At 42.9% G+C, this 17,973-nt stretch overlaps 1 protein-coding gene across 2 annotated transcripts in view; it reads right to left on the bottom strand.

Annotated features, from left to right (window-relative positions):
• LOC118425563 (splicing factor 3A subunit 1-like) overlaps positions 1-17,973 on the bottom strand; it is a 37,769-nt gene that overhangs the window by 4,246 nt on the left and 15,550 nt on the right. The window contains exons 3-12 of one of the 2 annotated variants that reach the window (XM_035834493.1): positions 14,979-15,091; positions 14,350-14,610; positions 13,549-13,774; positions 12,225-12,365; positions 11,551-11,612; positions 11,081-11,210; positions 9,795-9,983; positions 7,635-8,494; positions 7,339-7,410; positions 6,350-7,031 (exon numbers count right to left, since the gene is read on the bottom strand). In XM_035834493.1, coding sequence (XP_035690386.1) covers positions 6,930-7,031; positions 7,339-7,410; positions 7,635-8,494; positions 9,795-9,983; positions 11,081-11,210; positions 11,551-11,612; positions 12,225-12,365; positions 13,549-13,774; positions 14,350-14,610; positions 14,979-15,091 — 2,156 coding nt within the window. In that variant the 3' untranslated portion in view covers positions 6,350-6,929. Of the gene's footprint in view, positions 1-6,349; positions 7,032-7,338; positions 7,411-7,634; positions 8,495-9,794; positions 9,984-11,080; positions 11,211-11,550; positions 11,613-12,224; positions 12,366-13,548; positions 13,775-14,349; positions 14,611-14,978; positions 15,092-17,973 lie in introns of those variants that run through there. The other variant, XM_035834492.1, reaches the window with a different exon arrangement.

Raw genomic sequence — 17,973 nt, 5'->3', positions numbered from 1 at the left:
TAATTGATGACAAATATCATTTTATTTACTTTCCCATGGGTGCTTTTTGGTGCATTTGTGTTTTTCTGATGCACAAGTAGCATAATATCATCAATCAATAGTATTTTCAGAAAAACACTGCTGTTTGGTGAAGTTTGGGCACAATGATATTACATGGCACAATTCCTTGGCTAGTGATATTAATGATATGCACGCATTGCATGATGGGAAGGTAAAAAGACACTATTTGCCCACAATTTATGTAGCTGCAACTGAGTGACCTTGGTAAACTCGGCACCGTGAAACATGGAAAGGTCAAAAGGCAAAACAGTTCGTCACTTTTAACGCGGAACCATCTTTCATCAATTTCACGCCAAACAAACTACTTGAAAGAACGTATTTCTGATTTCGTAAGTCTGCATTGTTATTTAGTGTACTTTAGCAGCAGACCGTGAACAACGTGAATTCGAACCTGGACACTCGAAACCCTTTTATTGTTTTGCCGTGCACTACCCCCGGCCACGACAGAATGGGTGCGTACGCCGTTACTTGGCAGCGATCTGTGGCTTGTCTGCACTGTGTAAGTGTCGAGTTCCGTCTACTGTTTGATCTTAATGTCTGAGGCCTTCGTCGTTTTTGTATTTTTTCCAGTGAAAAAAATGTTGCAAATCTGCAAAAAACTTGTGGACGCCAAGAGTAAGGGACTAGGACTGGTGAGTACGGAGACAGAGTACCTCTGTGCCCTGTTGGACGCCATGGACATGGACAAACATGGGCGAACATGGACAGGTGTGTGGAAGTGGAGGTGCTCAAAAGCTTGGGAGACGTGAACTTGGAAAAGGGAAGACTCGACAAGAACCCAGAGAAGTTTGACAGAGCCATGATGCTGTATAGGACCGCACTGATACGGTGCGAGGACGCAGAAGTGGGAGAAAGTCTTGTATATCGTTACCACTATGCAGAGAAATTAAGGTTAGGGAAGCGATCAACAGCTCAAAGTAGTTACGAACCCCTTACTGACGATAAGAAACTGTCTTCGCTCGCCATAGCAGAGAAGTTACTGCACCTGGAACGCAAGTTGACTGTTGTTGGAAACAAGGAGACTTTGTTACTGATTGAATATACCAAATTAGTGGCAGATGGTATCATAAACGGTGACACTATGTTAGAGATGGAAGCTTTGAAGAGTCTCGGCGACGTGTACCTGAAAAGAGGAAGAAGAACTAAAGACAGCACAAATTTGACCAAGGCCACTGCTCTGTACAACACTGCACTGGCACGGTGTGAGGAGTTTCAAGGCAAAGTGGCACTAATTCATCGCTTAAAGTACACGGCAAGAATCAGAATTCAGGAGGTACGTTTTCCTTTGTTGTGTTTTGATGCTTACAGTAAACACCGTAGCTAATATAAACACACTGTGTGAAAGGGCTTAATGTATGGGGATGGGTGTCAAGTTCACAGCCGCTTATTTGCACGGCAAGAATCAGACAAGAAACGAAGAAGATCGGAAAGGTTAAGGCAGCCCGTCCTTTTTTGTCGATTGTTATTTACTGTCAAAGACAAATTTTGACGCTAAGATAACTGATTTTGTCCTTCTGTATGTTACTATTGAAGAATCAAAAACACAGAGCACAGCAACTGGGTCACGTGCAACGGGAATTTCCAATGACGTCACCCGACACGGGTGTCATCGGTGACACAAACAGTCAACAGTCTACTAGTAGGTAAGCACATGAGTGGTAATTGCCCTATTACTGAGAGACGGTGGTGGGTCAACATGGCTGCTAGACACAAAGAAATAGATGCAAAATTTCTTGACTGACCATTACAATACTTGAAGACAAATAAATGTTGGCATAATTTGCTATTTCTACGGTCATAGTATAGTTCCATCGTAAGACACCGATTTCTTTGTTAGATTCTCATTTTTATTTCCATGATATATTCCAAATTTCAATTTCCTAAACTTTCCTCTTTTTAACATGAATACAATTCAATTGACTTTGGCCTGGATAACCACCGTTGTACTTTGATTGTGATTAAGATGACCCTTGAAGTGTATTGTTATGTATCAATAGTATCCATGACGCAGTACTGTGGTATAACCCATGGCCAAATGGTGTTATATAGACCTGTAACACCCTCACTTTAGGTCCTACGAGGAGCACCTGACTACAGGGGACCGCGCACTGGCTGATGGGAAGCTTGACGTGGCGGAACAGGACTTTGCGTCCGCTCTGAGACTGATTCACGGTACATCGTTTTATCTCATTTGATTATGTCAATGAAAACGTAATGGTTTTCAAAATTAGACAATTCCTATGTAAGCAGTTTGATTTTAGGATGCCTTTATTCATCATGTCAAAAGCTATCTCTACAAACTGCTACCAGAAATATTGAAAGAATAAAGAAATTCCACATTCGACATTTCCGTACTTAGTATGTTTTAATACTGGATTGATTTATATACATATGTAATCATTGAAAAACCGTCTGGCTGATCACTTAATAGACTAATAGATATTCTATTTACATACAGATTGTAACAAACCCGATCTATGTAAAGAGGCCGAATGCCTGTGCAGACTGGGTGACGTCTACGTCCAGCGAGGCAAGAGAACAAGAGAAGGTAGGAACTTCACACAGGCAGCATCATTGTATAACGCAGCATTGGCAAGAACAGACTCTGAACTGGACACAAATACTGCCGAGTTGATAAAACGGCTTCAAGACACAGAGCAATGGTTTCTCCAGCAAACTGCTAATATAGACACCAAGATAGGCTCCCCTGATTCGTCCAGACGTCATCAGAAGCGACTACAAGAGATGCGCATGCGCGCTAAGTCACAAATTGACGCCATTGATCAACAACACAACCCGTACCAATACGAGGAAGATAGCCCAGACATGATAACAGTCGAGGCTGAGCGAGCTGAAGCAGTCAAGGTTTTATGCAAGAACATCGCCCAGGATAGACGGACTTTTATCCAAGACCTTGTTAACGAATGCATAGCCATACTCGGTCCTCCTCCGTGTAAGTATGCTTTCATCGGATTAGGCTCACAGGCAACAGAACTGGTCACGCCCTACTCTGACCTGGAGTTCGCCATTCTGATTGAGGACGGGAAAGACAATGACGACACAAGGAGTTACTTCATCAACCTCACACACTACCTGCACCTGAAAGTCATCAACCTCGGAGAGACCATCCTCCCAGCCATGGCCATCCCGTCACTCAACGATTTTAAATCCAAGGACCCAGAGAAAGACTGGTTCTTTGACTCTGTCACACCGCGTGGATTTGCCTTTGACGGCTTCATGCCTTGGGCATGTAAGACACCATTTGGAAGAGACCAGACGAAAACCAAACCTCCCGTTAGTCTTATCCAAACCCCTATCGAAATGGCAAAGTTTCAGCGTTTAGAAGTTTCCCTAGCAGAAGGGTACCACCTGTCAGACATCCTCAGGCGGGTGGTTTTCTTAGTGGGGAATGGAACCCTTGTGACCGAGTACATGGGAAAACTAAAAGAAATCCAAACAAATGCTCTACTTTCACGTGTGCAATCCCGTCTGTCTGCTGCTCTAATCTTGCGGGACAACATGGAGCAGTTTTCCACCTTTGAGCCTACCGGACAATTGTTAGATGTCAAAAAAGACATCTATCGTTTTCCAGACATAGCCATCGAAGTCTTAGCTCTATGCTGTCAAATCAGCCTTGCTAGCACGTGGGATGTTGTAAATGAATTAACAGAAACAGAAACGTTCAATGACGAGAATGCCACCCACCTTACGGTACTGACCAGCATCTCGGCAGAGCTCCGGTTGAGAACATACTTGGCCAACGGGGGACAAAGAGACAACATGTCCCCTCTTGTCGAAATGAAATTTCAGCAACAGATGCAAAGCGTACCTGACACTACGCTGAGGTCGGTATTCCACATTCCAGACACAAATGTTCTGTTTCGATACTACTGCAGAGCGATCCCTTTGAAAAAATGTATAGTAGACATGATTGAGAACAATTTGGAACTCCAACCAAATTGGACAATCCTCGATACTTCCCATGAATATAGGGGTCGAATAGCAAAAAACCTGTTTCTGCTTGATCAGTCTATACGCCATTTGGAAGCAGCATTAACAGATGCCGGTAGCGATAACACCAAACGTTCGGAAATACTGAGGATATTGGGAACCTCCTGGGTCTCCTTTGGCAATATTACCAAAGGAATTAGACTTTTGGAAGAGTCACTTAGTATACGCAAAAGCATCTATGGAGACAACACAACACATCCGGACATTGCCGCGTCACTAAACAACCTGGGATCATCTTGGAGTCAACTCGGTGATCAGAAGAAAGCAATCAGCTGCTACGAACAGTCTCTTACGATGGCGAAAACTATCTATGGAGACAACACCGCACATCCTGACATTGCTGCGTCACTTGACAACCTAGGAATATGTTACCATATACTCGGCGATCAGAAGACAGCAATCAGGTACTTCGAACAGGGTCTAACGATGCAGAAGACTATGTATGGAGACAACATGGCACATCCGGACATTGCCGGGTCATTTGGCAACCTGGGAATATCTTGGAGTAATCTCGGCAATGAAAAGAGAGCAATCAGGTATTACGAACAGTCACTAACGATGCAGAAAACTATCTATGGAAACAACACGGCACATCCTGACATTGCTAAGTCACTGAGCAACCTCGGAAGTTCCTGGGGTAACCTCGGTGATGACAAGAAAGCAATCACCTACTACGAACAATCAATATCCATGACGAAAACTATCTATGGAGTCGACATAGTACATCCTGAAATTGCTTCGTCACTTGTCAACCTTGGATTGTCTTGCAGTAAACTCGGTGACCACAAGAAAGCAATTATGTACTACAAGCAGTCACTAGCGATGATGCAAACTGTCTATGGAGAAAACACGGCACATCCGGAAATTGCCGCGTTACTTACCAACCTGGGATCAGCTTGGAATAAACTAGGCGATCAAAGGAAAGCAATCAAATACGGAGAACAGTCACTATCGATGCAGAGAACTATCCATGGAGACAACACGGCACATCTGAATATTGCCAAGTCACTTCACAACCTGGGGTCATATTGGAGTAGACTCCGGGATCACAAAAAAGCAATCAGCTACTGTGAACAGTCACTATCGATGATGAAAACTATCCATGGAGACAACACGGCACATCCGGACATTGTTGCGTCACTAAACAACCTGGGATCGTCTTGGGGTGAACTCTGCGATCATAGGAAAGCAATCAGCTACAAAGAACTTGCACTATCGATGGAAAAGACTGTCTATGGACACAACACGGCACATCCGGACATTGCTAGGTCACTAAGAAACCTTGGAGTGTCTTGGGGTAATCTTGGTGATCATAAGAAGGCAATCAGCTACTATGAACAGTCACTATCGATGGAAAAGACTATCTATGGAGACAACCCGGCACATCCGGACACTGCCGCATCGTTGAACAACCTGGGATCAGCTTGGCATAAACTTGGTGTTCAGAATAAGAAAGCAATCAGCTACTACGAACAGGCACTTACGATGATGAAAATTGTCTATGGAGACAACACAGCACATCCAGACATTGACATTGCTGCGTTACTTCAGAACTTGGGTTGTTGTTGGAGTAAACTTGGTGATCACAAGAAAGCGATCAGCTACTACGAACAGTCAATAACGACGATGAAAACTATCCATGGAGACAACACGGCACATCCGGACATTGCTGCGTCACTCAACAACCTTGGTACATCTTGGGTTAAATGCGGAGATCTGAAGAAAGCAAGAAGTTACTTTGAACAGTCGTTAACGATGCGTAAAGCTATATATGGAGAGACAACGGCACACCCTAGCATTGCTGGTACACTGAACAACTTACGATTACTATGGACAGAAATGGGTGATGAAAAGAGAGCGATGGACTACATGCAACAATTACAAAGTATGCAGATGGTTCTGAAAGCCCGTAGGCATCCACATCCCTAAGAGATCCTCCAAAAATGTTGCTGAGTAAAAAAAGACTATAAGTATAACTAATGAAAATGTAGCAGCGACAGCATATACTGAATGTAACGAGTTATATCCTGCTAAATACTTTCCTCTACTTTGTTGACGTGTTGTTGGTAGTTCTCCAGTATTCTTTTACACATTTAGGGAAGGATCATGCCCTATAAACCAACTACGGGTGCAACAAAACATGCACGGATACACTTTTCTCATGCCTAAGTTAATCGAGGGGGAGAAACATTTACACCATGAAATATTCGGGTAATATACCAGACACACTCACACAGATTCATAACTATTATTGGAAGTAATAAGGCCGTGTTCAAACTTCAAAAACCAGCACATGTCGACACATTTATTCCTTCCACTTAGTTCTTTACACAATCAATGATTATGGATGCAGATTAAAACTGTGACTATCATACTCATGAGGTTCTCATTACGTTTTAAGATATGAATAGCCAAACCTTTGAATATGCAATTTCCTTAGAAATAAACAACATCTTAAGTACTATATGTATCAGTCAAGTAAACATCCATATTTTACAATGCACTTTTTTTGTCAGTACATTTGCAGAAACAAAAGTATACCTTCTTACAAGTTAGGTAGAGTGCTTACGATATGAAACAAAATGCTTGGTGTATACAAGGAGCTTTTATCAGTAAAAGCTCCTTGGTGTATAGAAATCCTGTAGAATACTTTTGCAAGAAATTGGAGAAAAGGTCTTGCAAATATTACCTAAAAGGTGCAGTATTCAACCATCAGTCTTAGACTTATCAAAGACACATTTGGATGGACCCCTCACTGTACAAAGAGGGTAGGATACACTTGAAGTTGAATTTCCAGTATGGACTGTGACATTAAACATTTTCCTTTTCACCAAGTCTTTTGAAGTTTTGCTTTTGCTCTACTTCTTCCTTCCTCCTCTCTCCTTCAGTGCCAGTTGGATAGTTGCTCCATGAGTCATGTTGTAGAAAGCCAGCGTATTGGAATCTTTGATGAAGATTCCCTATGTAAAAGAAAAGAACATAAAAACACATCAACAAATGCATTATTGTCATCACCTTCCTCTCTTCTAAGGTAAAGAGAAATAAAAACAAATGATAGGGTTAAGTAGAAATGTTAGTCAAATCATTTGTTAAGTTTAATATTTTGTGTCTTTTTTAATTAGTTTTCGTTTTGAACAAACGCTTTTTCGGCTGTTTGGAAACATGTTTTACCACGATGCCCCATGCAAAGTATATCCATCTATAGTAAACCTTTGCATTACACTTTTTGCTTTTCACGAATGAAGTTAGGAAGAGAGAAAATCTTACCTCATACTGCAGCTTCTGTTTCCCAGCAGGCATTGCCAAAGCCTCATGGATCTTAGCCTTGATAACAGACACCTGAGATAATGAGATATTTAAAGTTCAGGTTTGTGCCAAGCTGTCTAAAGACATCTACAGTTTGTATCCAGAAAATGTTGTCAAAACGATAATAAGTAAATTTCCTATAAATTGTTCCAAAGTAAAAAGATAACACCATTAGTTTAACAAATGTAGTGCTAGTTGTCCTAATACCAGTTGAATTTACTTGCAATAGAAAAAAAAAGAACTTCCAGAAGACTCACAGTGTCTGTAACAGGCAGGGTGAAGGTCAGAGTCTGTCCATTCAGGTTCCACTCGCTCTTGTCGTCCATCTTGGGCACGATGATCTTGAAGGTGACCGGCCCCTTGTTTCTCTTCAGGAACTCCTCCTCTGAGACCAGGGAGTCCTCTGTCTTCTGTTTCTTAGTTGCCGGTTCTTCTGTGGCAGGGGGGCGCTCTTGGATGATGGGGCGAGGGGGTGCGGGGACGGGGGGAGGGGCGGGGACAAACTGTGGCATGGACATGGGCGGGCGGGGCGGCTGTGTGGGCATGGTGCCAGGGGGGAAGGCAAACCCTGCCGCCCTCGCCATCTGAGCCATAGGGGGTGGGACCATAGGGGGTCGGGCGATGAGCATGGGGGGTTGGGGTGGCATGGGGGGTCGGGGGATGAGGTTCACATGGGGGCGCAGCTGCTGTAACATCTGTGGCGGCATGGGGGGTTTGGGTGGGGCTGGAACAGGTATCGCCATAGGGGTGTGGACAATAGTGGTTGACTGGGGAGTGGGGAGGGGGACGGGGGGTTTGGTGGGCATGGTGCTCGTAGTGGGGGTTGGCTCTACTGTTGTCTGGGCGGGGATGGCGGGACCAATCTTTTCCTTCTCTTCATCAGCTGTGAGACCCTTAGCCTTGTGGATAGCCTCAATCTGCTCCTGTAGTGTGATGTTCTTCTGCGCGGCCCTTGTCGTGGCCTCCATACTGGCGGTGTGTCCATCCCACGTCACCTTTGTCGTCTTCTTCTCCTCCTCTCCGAGCTTGCGACCGATGCGCGTCTCCTCGTCGCCGGCACCGAAGATATCGGTACGGCGCTCAGCCAGCATCTTCAGGCTGCTGTCGATGGCAGATCCTGGGGATAAAAATGTGGTGTAAACTTTCAAACAGGTGAAGGTACTGTCTTAGCATGGAAAACCACAATGCAGATGGGCAGCAAACTGGTAAAAATCTATTCGATATGTCCAAAATACTGGACATTAAAGTAACGGTGCTGCATTAATCTACACCAAGTATATGCTTATTTTGTGACAGGACTGGATCCATACCATAACCTCTGTACCAGTACCTGTACCTGTACTTGTACTTGATGTTAGCTTTGGGTAATGCAGGCAGTCTACGTCTTTTGCCTCAATATTGTGCACTATTTTCATGTATTTTTCTCAAGCTATGCTTCTTAATGTCTAAAAGAACACAAATGAATCCAAACAAAAGAATTGGGAAGAAAAAAAAAGAGAGAACAATTCATCATGAGGGCCATTTTGAGGACATATGGCAGACAACAGACAAAATCAGAGGAGATAAACGGTTAACCTGTAAAACAAAGTACAGGCTGAAGTCTGAAAATCCCACAATCATTCCACACAAAATGCTATTGTCAACCTCCTTGAATTCTTCACAAACTAATACAGGGTTTTCTTAAATTCACTTGTCCTATCGGGCAAGCATATAAAACATTAACTTGTCCAAACCAATTTTCCACTTGCCCAAAATTTCAAATTTTTCCTTTTTATTATGCATATTCACTTCCAGTAATGGAATTCTTATTATTGCCTTTATTTTTCTATGTTCACCAATGCTTCACAACATGTCTGTAAAAAGTAAGAAGTATATAAACAAGAAAGCTTCTGAAAAAAGCTGGCTGGTGCGTATTTTGGAAAAAGCCTGGATGTTAAACAAAATCAAATGAAAAAAGAGTTTCTAAACATCGAATTACTGAATTGGTCTGTCTTCTATTAAAAAAACATTACATGAGATTTGTCTAACAAAAAAAATTGTTACAAGTGGGGTTTCGAACCCACGATCCACAGCTGCAAAAGCAAATCCACCCAGCGAGTAGACCGCTCGGCCATGCGAACTCCATTGCGTAATCGTGCGTATAGAAGGGCTATAAGAAGAGTTTGGTTGAATTGACCGATCCATGCATCCATCCATGCATCCATGCAAACTAAACCGTTGAACGAACGGCTTCTCTTGCCTCTAAGCCGGTGCTACCATATTACCGGATTGGGCTACCATATTGCCAGATTGGGCAAGTGTGGTAGGTCTTACCCGATCAGCACTTTTACTTGCCCTGGACGATAGGTTTAGTTGACTTGTCCAACCCTGCTAACAGACTGCTGGTTTGTTAAAAAGTAAGAGAATTGGAAGCTGACCTGGAGCGAAGACTTCCTCCTGCGACTGTTTCTCCTTGAGAGAGCTCTGTTTCTCCTCCACCCAGCGGGGGTCCAGCAGGCTGATGCGCATGTGCTCCTGCAGCTTGTCTACCGGGATCCTCTCCCCCGTGATGGGGGACACCACCCACGCTGTTGTGTCCTGGATGGTGGGGGGCTGGATACGGGCAGCTGGGGAAAAATACAAGATATTATAGTCAGTTTCATGTCACTCCTGCAGCTTGTCTACAGGGATCCTCTCCCCCGTGATGGGGGACACCACCCGCGCTGTCGTGTCCTGGATGGTGGGGGGCTGGATACGAGCGGCTGGGGAAACGTACAAGATATTATAGTCAGTTTCACGTCATTCCTACAGCTTGTCTACAGGGATCCTCTCCCCTGTGATGGGGGACACCACCCGCGCTGTCGTGTCCTGGATGGTGGGGGGCTGGATACGAGCGGCTGGGGAAACGTACAAGATATTATAGTCAGTTTCACGTCATTCCTACAGCTTGTCTACAGGGATCCTCTCCCCCGTGATGGGGGACACCACCCGCGCTGTCGTGTCCTGGATGGTGGGGGGCTGGATACGAGCGGCTGGGGAAACATACAGGATAAAAGCTTTTATTGTCAACATAACCAAATTAAGAATCAGTTCACACTGCTTGGAAATAGAAAAAGGTCGGTATCGTAATATACCAGCCAAACAGAGGCAATGTCCTTCATGTCAAGATAGTGGAAGACATATCATTTTCTGATGACATGCCCTGCATATAATGCAGAGAGACAAAAATTAATGAATATGATCACATGTAAATCTAGTACACCCTTGCCAAAGACAAACACACGAATGTTCAATCTACTAATGTCATGTCCACACTACATATCTAATAGTATGTACATATCTATGTAGTGTCATTGTACAAATTGATCTATTACTGTTGCCTTACATTGTACCATGTACAATTGTTGTGCAATTAAGTTCTTTTTCACTATATACTGTTGAATAAGAAAATTATGCATTTCATTTTCATAGTTTCATTGCCAAGAGCAGAAAAATTGACCTGCATAACTATTGATTAGCCGGTCTACAAACTGATGTTTCCATTATACATCGATTAACTGAGGGGATCAAGTATCTCTTAAATTCATGTATTTTTTCTCATAAGGCAGTACTATAGCAAGTGATAGAAATTTGAGAGAGGATATTACCTATGATTTACTCAGTGATTGTTTGACTGAAAGATTAACTGATTGATGAACTTGTACTTCCACTAAAAAGACTTTACCTTTTGGATCGTAGTCTCTCCTGATCTGTACCTCCTCTGGCTGGGGAGGGAGGGGAGGGGGCTGGGGGAGCGCCTCCTCGGGGGGTGGCTGTGGTGGGGGGGTGGGGGCATCCTCGTCCACATCTGAGTCCTGCAAAGAAAACAGAAAACTACAATGATCAAACAATCATTGACAAGGAACACTCTACCCAAGAAAAAGTACTGTAAATTCATTTAATTTCACAGAACATAATACTGCGATACAGGGGCCTGGGAGGTCTTTGCAGACTTTGAAGTTCACAGTTGAAAAATTTCTGTACTGCAGTAGAAATGCAAAACACACACTGGAGTGTTTAAGACTTCAAGAAGACACAGCAAAAATTTAACCACTGCAAACATTTCAATGTTTACAGTAGTCCATGGTGTTTCTGTTGTCAAACAAAACCTGTTTGATATGGTTAAGTAAAGCAAAGTGAGTACATAGTACATACCCCTTCATCCATATCCTGTTCTGTGGTGTCTGCTGTACCAGGCAATGGGGGACCTTCATCTTCTGTGGAAAAAAATGAGACAATTTCTGTTAACATGTTTTTTTAAAACAGTTCAGTTAGTTAAAGTCCTTCCCACGCCAGATCAGGTGCATGGACTGATGGAGCGGCGCAATCATTACAGCAGTCCAATGGTAGAAGTGTGTGTTCAACTTCCATCCTCTTTCCCAAATGCGGAGAGCCGAGCAGAGAACGAGCATGTACCATTTTTAAATCTCTGGTATGACTTGGCCAGCGGTCAAACTTACAACCTACCAAATGCAAGGCAAACACATTTTTAAATCTCTGGTATGACTTGGCCAGCGGTCAAACTTACAACCTACCAAATGCAAGGCAAACACTCTACCCACTTGGCCATTGCACCGGTCTTAAAAACAGTAGTGCTGATTACTAAGTATCTTAGACTGCATTGACATAAAGCTAATTGATTCCAAAAATAAAGAACACTCCCAAAGAAGAGTTACTCTTACCCTGAGATTACAACTGTGTCAAGTGTAGTAGTAATTGGCCACATGTGTCGTTTCACGTTCAACACATAGCCTTTGAACAGGTCATTTAGCATCTGAGGTAGCCTTAATACGACATGTTTGCCCAGGAGGAAGCTTTAAAAAACCCACCGTCTTCTGAGGAGGCCTCGTCCATATCTTCTACTTCCATCTCCACCTCGGACGGCTCTGCGGTGTGTCCCTTCTCCATACGCTCCTGTATCAGCATACGGGCACCCAGCTGGTCAGGGGTCGTGGGTGGGGGCAGGTTAGCTGTAGGGGAGGGGGGAAACATTCGTGAAAATGTTTTAATCAACTTTTACTTACTGTAAATGCATTTAAGTTCGTGGGGATTTAATTTCGCGGTAGCAGGAAAAGGGACTTTTTGCGCTGGTTTTAAGTTCGCGGTAACACCATAGACTGCAGTCTAATACCATAATAGAAAAATGTTCGCGGTGGTTTCAAGTTCGCGGTGAAGTGGTCATCGCGAAAACTGCGAACATTAATCCAGCGTGAACATTTCTGCATTTACAGTATTTTTCTTGTGACACACAGACTCTTGTTGATATTTTCAGTGGCACTGTAATACAAGTGTTCTGTACAGTATACATGTATCTGAATGAAACACAATGCTTCGTCGTATAGACTCAGAGAGTCTTATTTTGTGAAGCTGGAAGTTGACATGCATTATTTCGATACAGTCAAAGCAATACAAGTAAACACCTCTACATGAAGAGCACCTGGCCAATGTAATTTCTTTTTGGTGGTCCCCTAAACTCAATTTTTGTCCATGGACACAAGTTTTAAGAAAACTCTCTATAGTAACCACCTGTCCGTACATGATGCAGACTAGAAATTATAGGTGCAATGAGTGGTCTTCTTGGGTAGCTTTGACTCTACATGTATGGTGTAAAATCTTACTTCAGACACTATGTTGTGGAGATACAGTCAAACCTGTATTAGCGGCCACCTTTGCATAGCGACCAACTGGCCATTACGGTCACTTTTTCTCGGTCCCTTGGATTTTTCCCATTGACCTAAGCATTAAGAAATCGTCTATAGTGGCCACCTCTCCAAATCCCAAAGCGAGCGCGGCCACACGATTTCCGGTCCCGTAGACACAGAAACACTGCCTATTGCGGCCATACATGCAAGGATTTGGAGTTACTGACAGGGTCATTTTGGAGAATTTACCACTGCGTATTGCAATATCAATCATTGTCAGTAGATTTGACTTTGGCAGGGTCAGTTGAGTTTTGAGACGATCGAGACAATGTTACTTGGTGAGAAAGATTAGTGGGTACTGAAATAATGTGCATTATTGCATGTGGTCAATTGATCAGTATTTTCTCTATAGTGGATACATTTCTCCAGTCCCTTGAGTGGCTGCTATAGACAGGTTTGACTGTACAAGCACTTTTATTCATCTCTACTTGATCTAGAAACACAGTTGTACCTATTTCATGTGGCTGGAAGTCCACTGTCTCCACCACCACAAAGTCATGCCAGTCGATCTGCAGGAAGGCGACCCTCTCCCTCTCTCGTTCATCCTCCTCTCTCTTCCTCTCTCGCTCCTGGAACTTCTCCCACTCCACCCTGTACTTGACCTGGTTCATTATCTCCCTCGGGTTGTCTCCCTCCTTCTTCAGCTTGGACATCAGGTTCTTGGGTGGGATGAGAACCTAGAGGTGACAGTTTAAGCTACATCATTGACATGTACCACTTACAATACATGATTGAACTATGTCATTGTATTGACTTATTTGAGAGTGAATATAACAAAGACACTGATAGGTTTCTCACTAGAGTTTTGTCACCATGCAGCAAGGGTCAGGTACAACTTTGCGTCTACATAGGTTGTGCGTGAAGTACTGAAAAGATGACCATATTAGGGTCAGTCTTCCTCCCCGGGAAAAATTTTTTAAATTTGTAACCCCACGCAAATATATCCTCAGAGGAAAAAAAATTATTTTTAGTTTTTCCTCTATTACAGAATTATTCGAAGCTAAAGCCAAATCATTTTTCTACATTAAAAAATTCTTGAAAGATCACAAGGAAGAAGCACCCCCTACATTGGATGAAACACAGCATAGGTGCGTACAAGTAGAACTACACATGTAAGTCACAGGGCAGGGGTCACAACACTCAAACAATGCTAGCTACAAGCTACAGGACTGACTGCTTTACCACAAATACAAACTTGGTTTGAAACCCATCCAAGTTGCAATTTTCCCATCAAATGTACCCACATATTTACCTTGGTGTACTGTTCTACCAGCTTGGTGAAGTAGTTAAACAGGCTGTGCTGTGGCCGGAGAAAGTCGAACTGGTAGTTCCTCTGTTCTTTGTTCATCAGGTTAGTCAGAAACTGGCGGCCGTTACGAGCGACAAACTGCGCCGTCAGCTTCACGATGTCCAGGTCGTACGCGGAGATGGAGGGAGGGTCGGCCACGAACTCGAACTCCGCTGGCGGATCTTTAGGGACGATCGTTTCCTGTACCACCTGTGGCTGAGAGGGCTGGATACAAAAAAAATAACATTAGAAACACAAAAAGTACTTTTGGCTCCCTCCCTGAGGTGTGACCAAAAAAAGTACAACAAAATGAAGGACAACAAGGTAAAGCAACTTTCTCTTTGAACAGGGAAGATGGAAAGGCAAACATTGGTAAAATGATTGCTCTTGAAGGAATTATGAAGGATAGCAGATATCTTATATTCTAAAGATACATATAAAATATATATGACAATACATATGGCCCCTTTGACCATGGTAAAGCCTTAATTTATATCAGCCCTATATATACAGCTTTGGCTATGACAGTATTCAGAAATTCATAGGAATAGAAAGGATGGTTATGTTATGAAATCTTGAACTTGAAGACTAACCTTGGAAGTCTGGAGTTGTGACAAGTTCGTGACCTTGGGGATCATGGAATCCTGAACTTTGCCCTCCTTGATGTCAGTGACCTTGTGCTGGTAGTAGGCATGGTAGGGGTCATCTGTAATAAAAAAAAGGTCAGTGTATCAATGGTATGGTATGTATGGATGAAAACCTTTGCAAAGAGTGGACAGGTGCTTTCTAGAATATTCAGTCTTTACTTTCCATCTTCAATGATAAGGAATCATGACAATTTTCTGAAAAAACTTATTGTCAAAATAATTTCTGAGCTGAAAGTTAAACTTTTAGTGAAAGAAATTGAACCCCGTTTATAGCTTTTGAGCGAAGACGCAGCCGACGATCCCTGACCCTTAGGAGGTTGATCGAGAAGGATGTTGGTCTCCAAGCAGTGTTTCCGCCAGACCCCAGCTGGGAGGCCGTCCACCTTGCGGCGCGAAAACCGCGAAAATTAAATTTAATTGCAAAACCGCGAACAATTAAATTTAATTGTAAAACCGCGAAAATTAAATTTAATTGTAAAATCGCGAAAATAAAAGTTAATGGTTAGCTGTCGCAAGAAAAAACAAAACAACTAACGTCCGATTAAGTTCAGTGCCGAAGTGTTATAATCTGTGCCGCGTACCGGTATGCCGCACCGAACGGGTACTACGACTTTTAAAAAGTTCTAGAAACGGTTCTTGGACTTTCAAAAAAGAAATAGCATTTGTATATATTCTCTTTTATGTTGTAGTATACTTATAAATCATCTAAAACCTTCCATAGATCGAGAAATTTGCGTTCAGAAATGACGAAAAACATGTCTATCGGAGACAGTGAGCGTAATGGCGGCCGAAATCCCGCAATCTCACGTGGTGACTTCTCGCGAGATCTGGGAAAGCTAGTGACGTCACGGGAAACTAGCGCTGTGATTGGCTAGGATACACAACAGCTACTGACCGCCATTTTTGATGCGTATTTATCCCGAGAATTTCTGCCGTTTTCGGAGATTTTGCGGGCTCAAAACTCATATAAAAAGGAACCAAAGTTATACTTGATGTTTTTTACGTCCATCACCTCTTATGTGAACACTTTATTTTTCCGCTGTGTTGCCGATAACGAACTTGAAAGAGGTCGGGGATTTCCCGTGCAAGCACCCGGTGGGCACACGATTCTGATCATCGTGTTTTGTTTTGTTTACGATGATTGATGATGAAAACAGAGACTAAAGTTTTTAATATCTAGACAAAGTTAGTGTGTTTTCTTATTAAGTTATTTCTCCCAATAACAACTATTAGTTTGTAGTGTAATAGCGAGATCGACCTACCGCCAAGTTTTCGAAATGTGGCAGGGAAAATTCGCATAACTGAGACCTTGAAAAACGTATGCGAAAGGCCGCCGACACACATTGTCAACAATCATAACAATAGCAAAACAAACAGTAAGCGGCTTTCTGACTTTGGACGGCGTCCCCAAGCGTCTAGCTTCAATACAAAACACAAAACTGCGGTTTACATTTATCGACTTTGTACAGATTTCTATGCAAAACGTGGGTCGCATTTTTTTTATGAGGACGGCCTCTGTTTGCGTTCAAGCCGTCCAAAACGAAATGAGACCGTCAATGGACGGGTGGACGCCCCTCTGGCGGAAACACTGTCTCCAAGACAGGGACCTCTTGTTTCTCATGTGCGACAGAGTTATCAGGGGTGCCTGAGCATTTGCACGAACCCTATTCGTACGTACATTATGCGATACGCACGAGTCACTATGCGAAGACGCATGAACCTAATGAAAATCACGCGAATCCAATCACTATGCAAAAACGTACGAACCTTATGCGATTTGCAGAAACCTTATGCGAATGGCATAATATAATGTCACCTGAAACGGCGGTGGCCCGTACGAATCTCATAGGATTTGTGCAAATGCTTACTAGTAGGCACCCCTGGTTATCTGGAGGGACTTCATAGCATCACCAGATGGATGAACTGAACTGATAGCTTCATAAATTTTGGTGACAGCTACTGAGCTACTAATTATAACTTAAAGGCCTGTTACAAAATCCATTGTACATTTTGTTATATACAAACAGTGTTTCCGCCAGACCTCAGCTGGGAGGCCGTCCACCTTGGGGCGCGAAAACCGCGAAAATTAAATTTAATTAAAAAACCGCGAAAATGAATTTTAATTGTAAAACCGCGAAAATTAAATTCAGTTGTAAAACCGCGAAAATTCAAGTTGACGGTTAACTGTCGCAAGAAAAAACAAAACAACTAACGTCCGATAAAGTTCAGTGCCGTAACAACAAGGATGTTTTGATTTCTGCTGCGTACCGGTATGCCGCACCGAACGGGTACTACTACTTTTAAAAAGTTCCAGAAACGGTTCTTGGACTTTCAAAAAAGAAATAACATTTGTATATATTGTATTTTATGTTGTGGTATACTTATAAATCATCTAAAACCTTCCATAGATCGAGAAATTTGCATTCAGAAATGACGAAAAACATCGTCTATCGGCGGCAATGTGCATAATGGCGGCCGAAATCCCGCAATCTCCCGTGGTGACTTCTCGCGAGATCTGGGAAAGCTAGCGACGTCATGGGAAACTAGCGCTGTGATTGGCCAGGATAAACAACAAGCTCTCGAGCGCCATATTGGAGCGTATTTATCCCGAAAATTTCTGCCGTTTTCGAAGATTTTGCGGGCTCAAAACTCATATCAAAAGGAACCAAAGTTATCCTTGATGTTTTTTACGTCCAGCACCTCTTATGTGAACACTTTATTTTTCCGCTGTGTTGCCGATAACGAACTAGAACGAGGTCGGGGATTTCCCGTGCCGAGCACCCGGGCCGGTGGGCACATGTTTCTGATTGTGTTTTGTTTTGTTTACGATGATTGACGATGAAAACAGAGACTAAAGTTGTTAATCTAGACAAAGTTAGTATGTTGTCTTATTTCTCCCAATAACAAAGTTTAGTTTGTAGTGTTATACTATAGCGAGATC

The sequence above is a fragment of the Branchiostoma floridae genome, chromosome 11 (assembly GCF_000003815.2).
Source record: "Branchiostoma floridae strain S238N-H82 chromosome 11, Bfl_VNyyK, whole genome shotgun sequence".
Classification (NCBI taxonomy): domain Eukaryota; kingdom Metazoa; phylum Chordata; class Leptocardii; order Amphioxiformes; family Branchiostomatidae; genus Branchiostoma; species Branchiostoma floridae.
The sequence above is the reverse complement of the archived record's forward strand: the minus strand, read 5'-3'. Positions and strand labels throughout refer to the sequence as shown.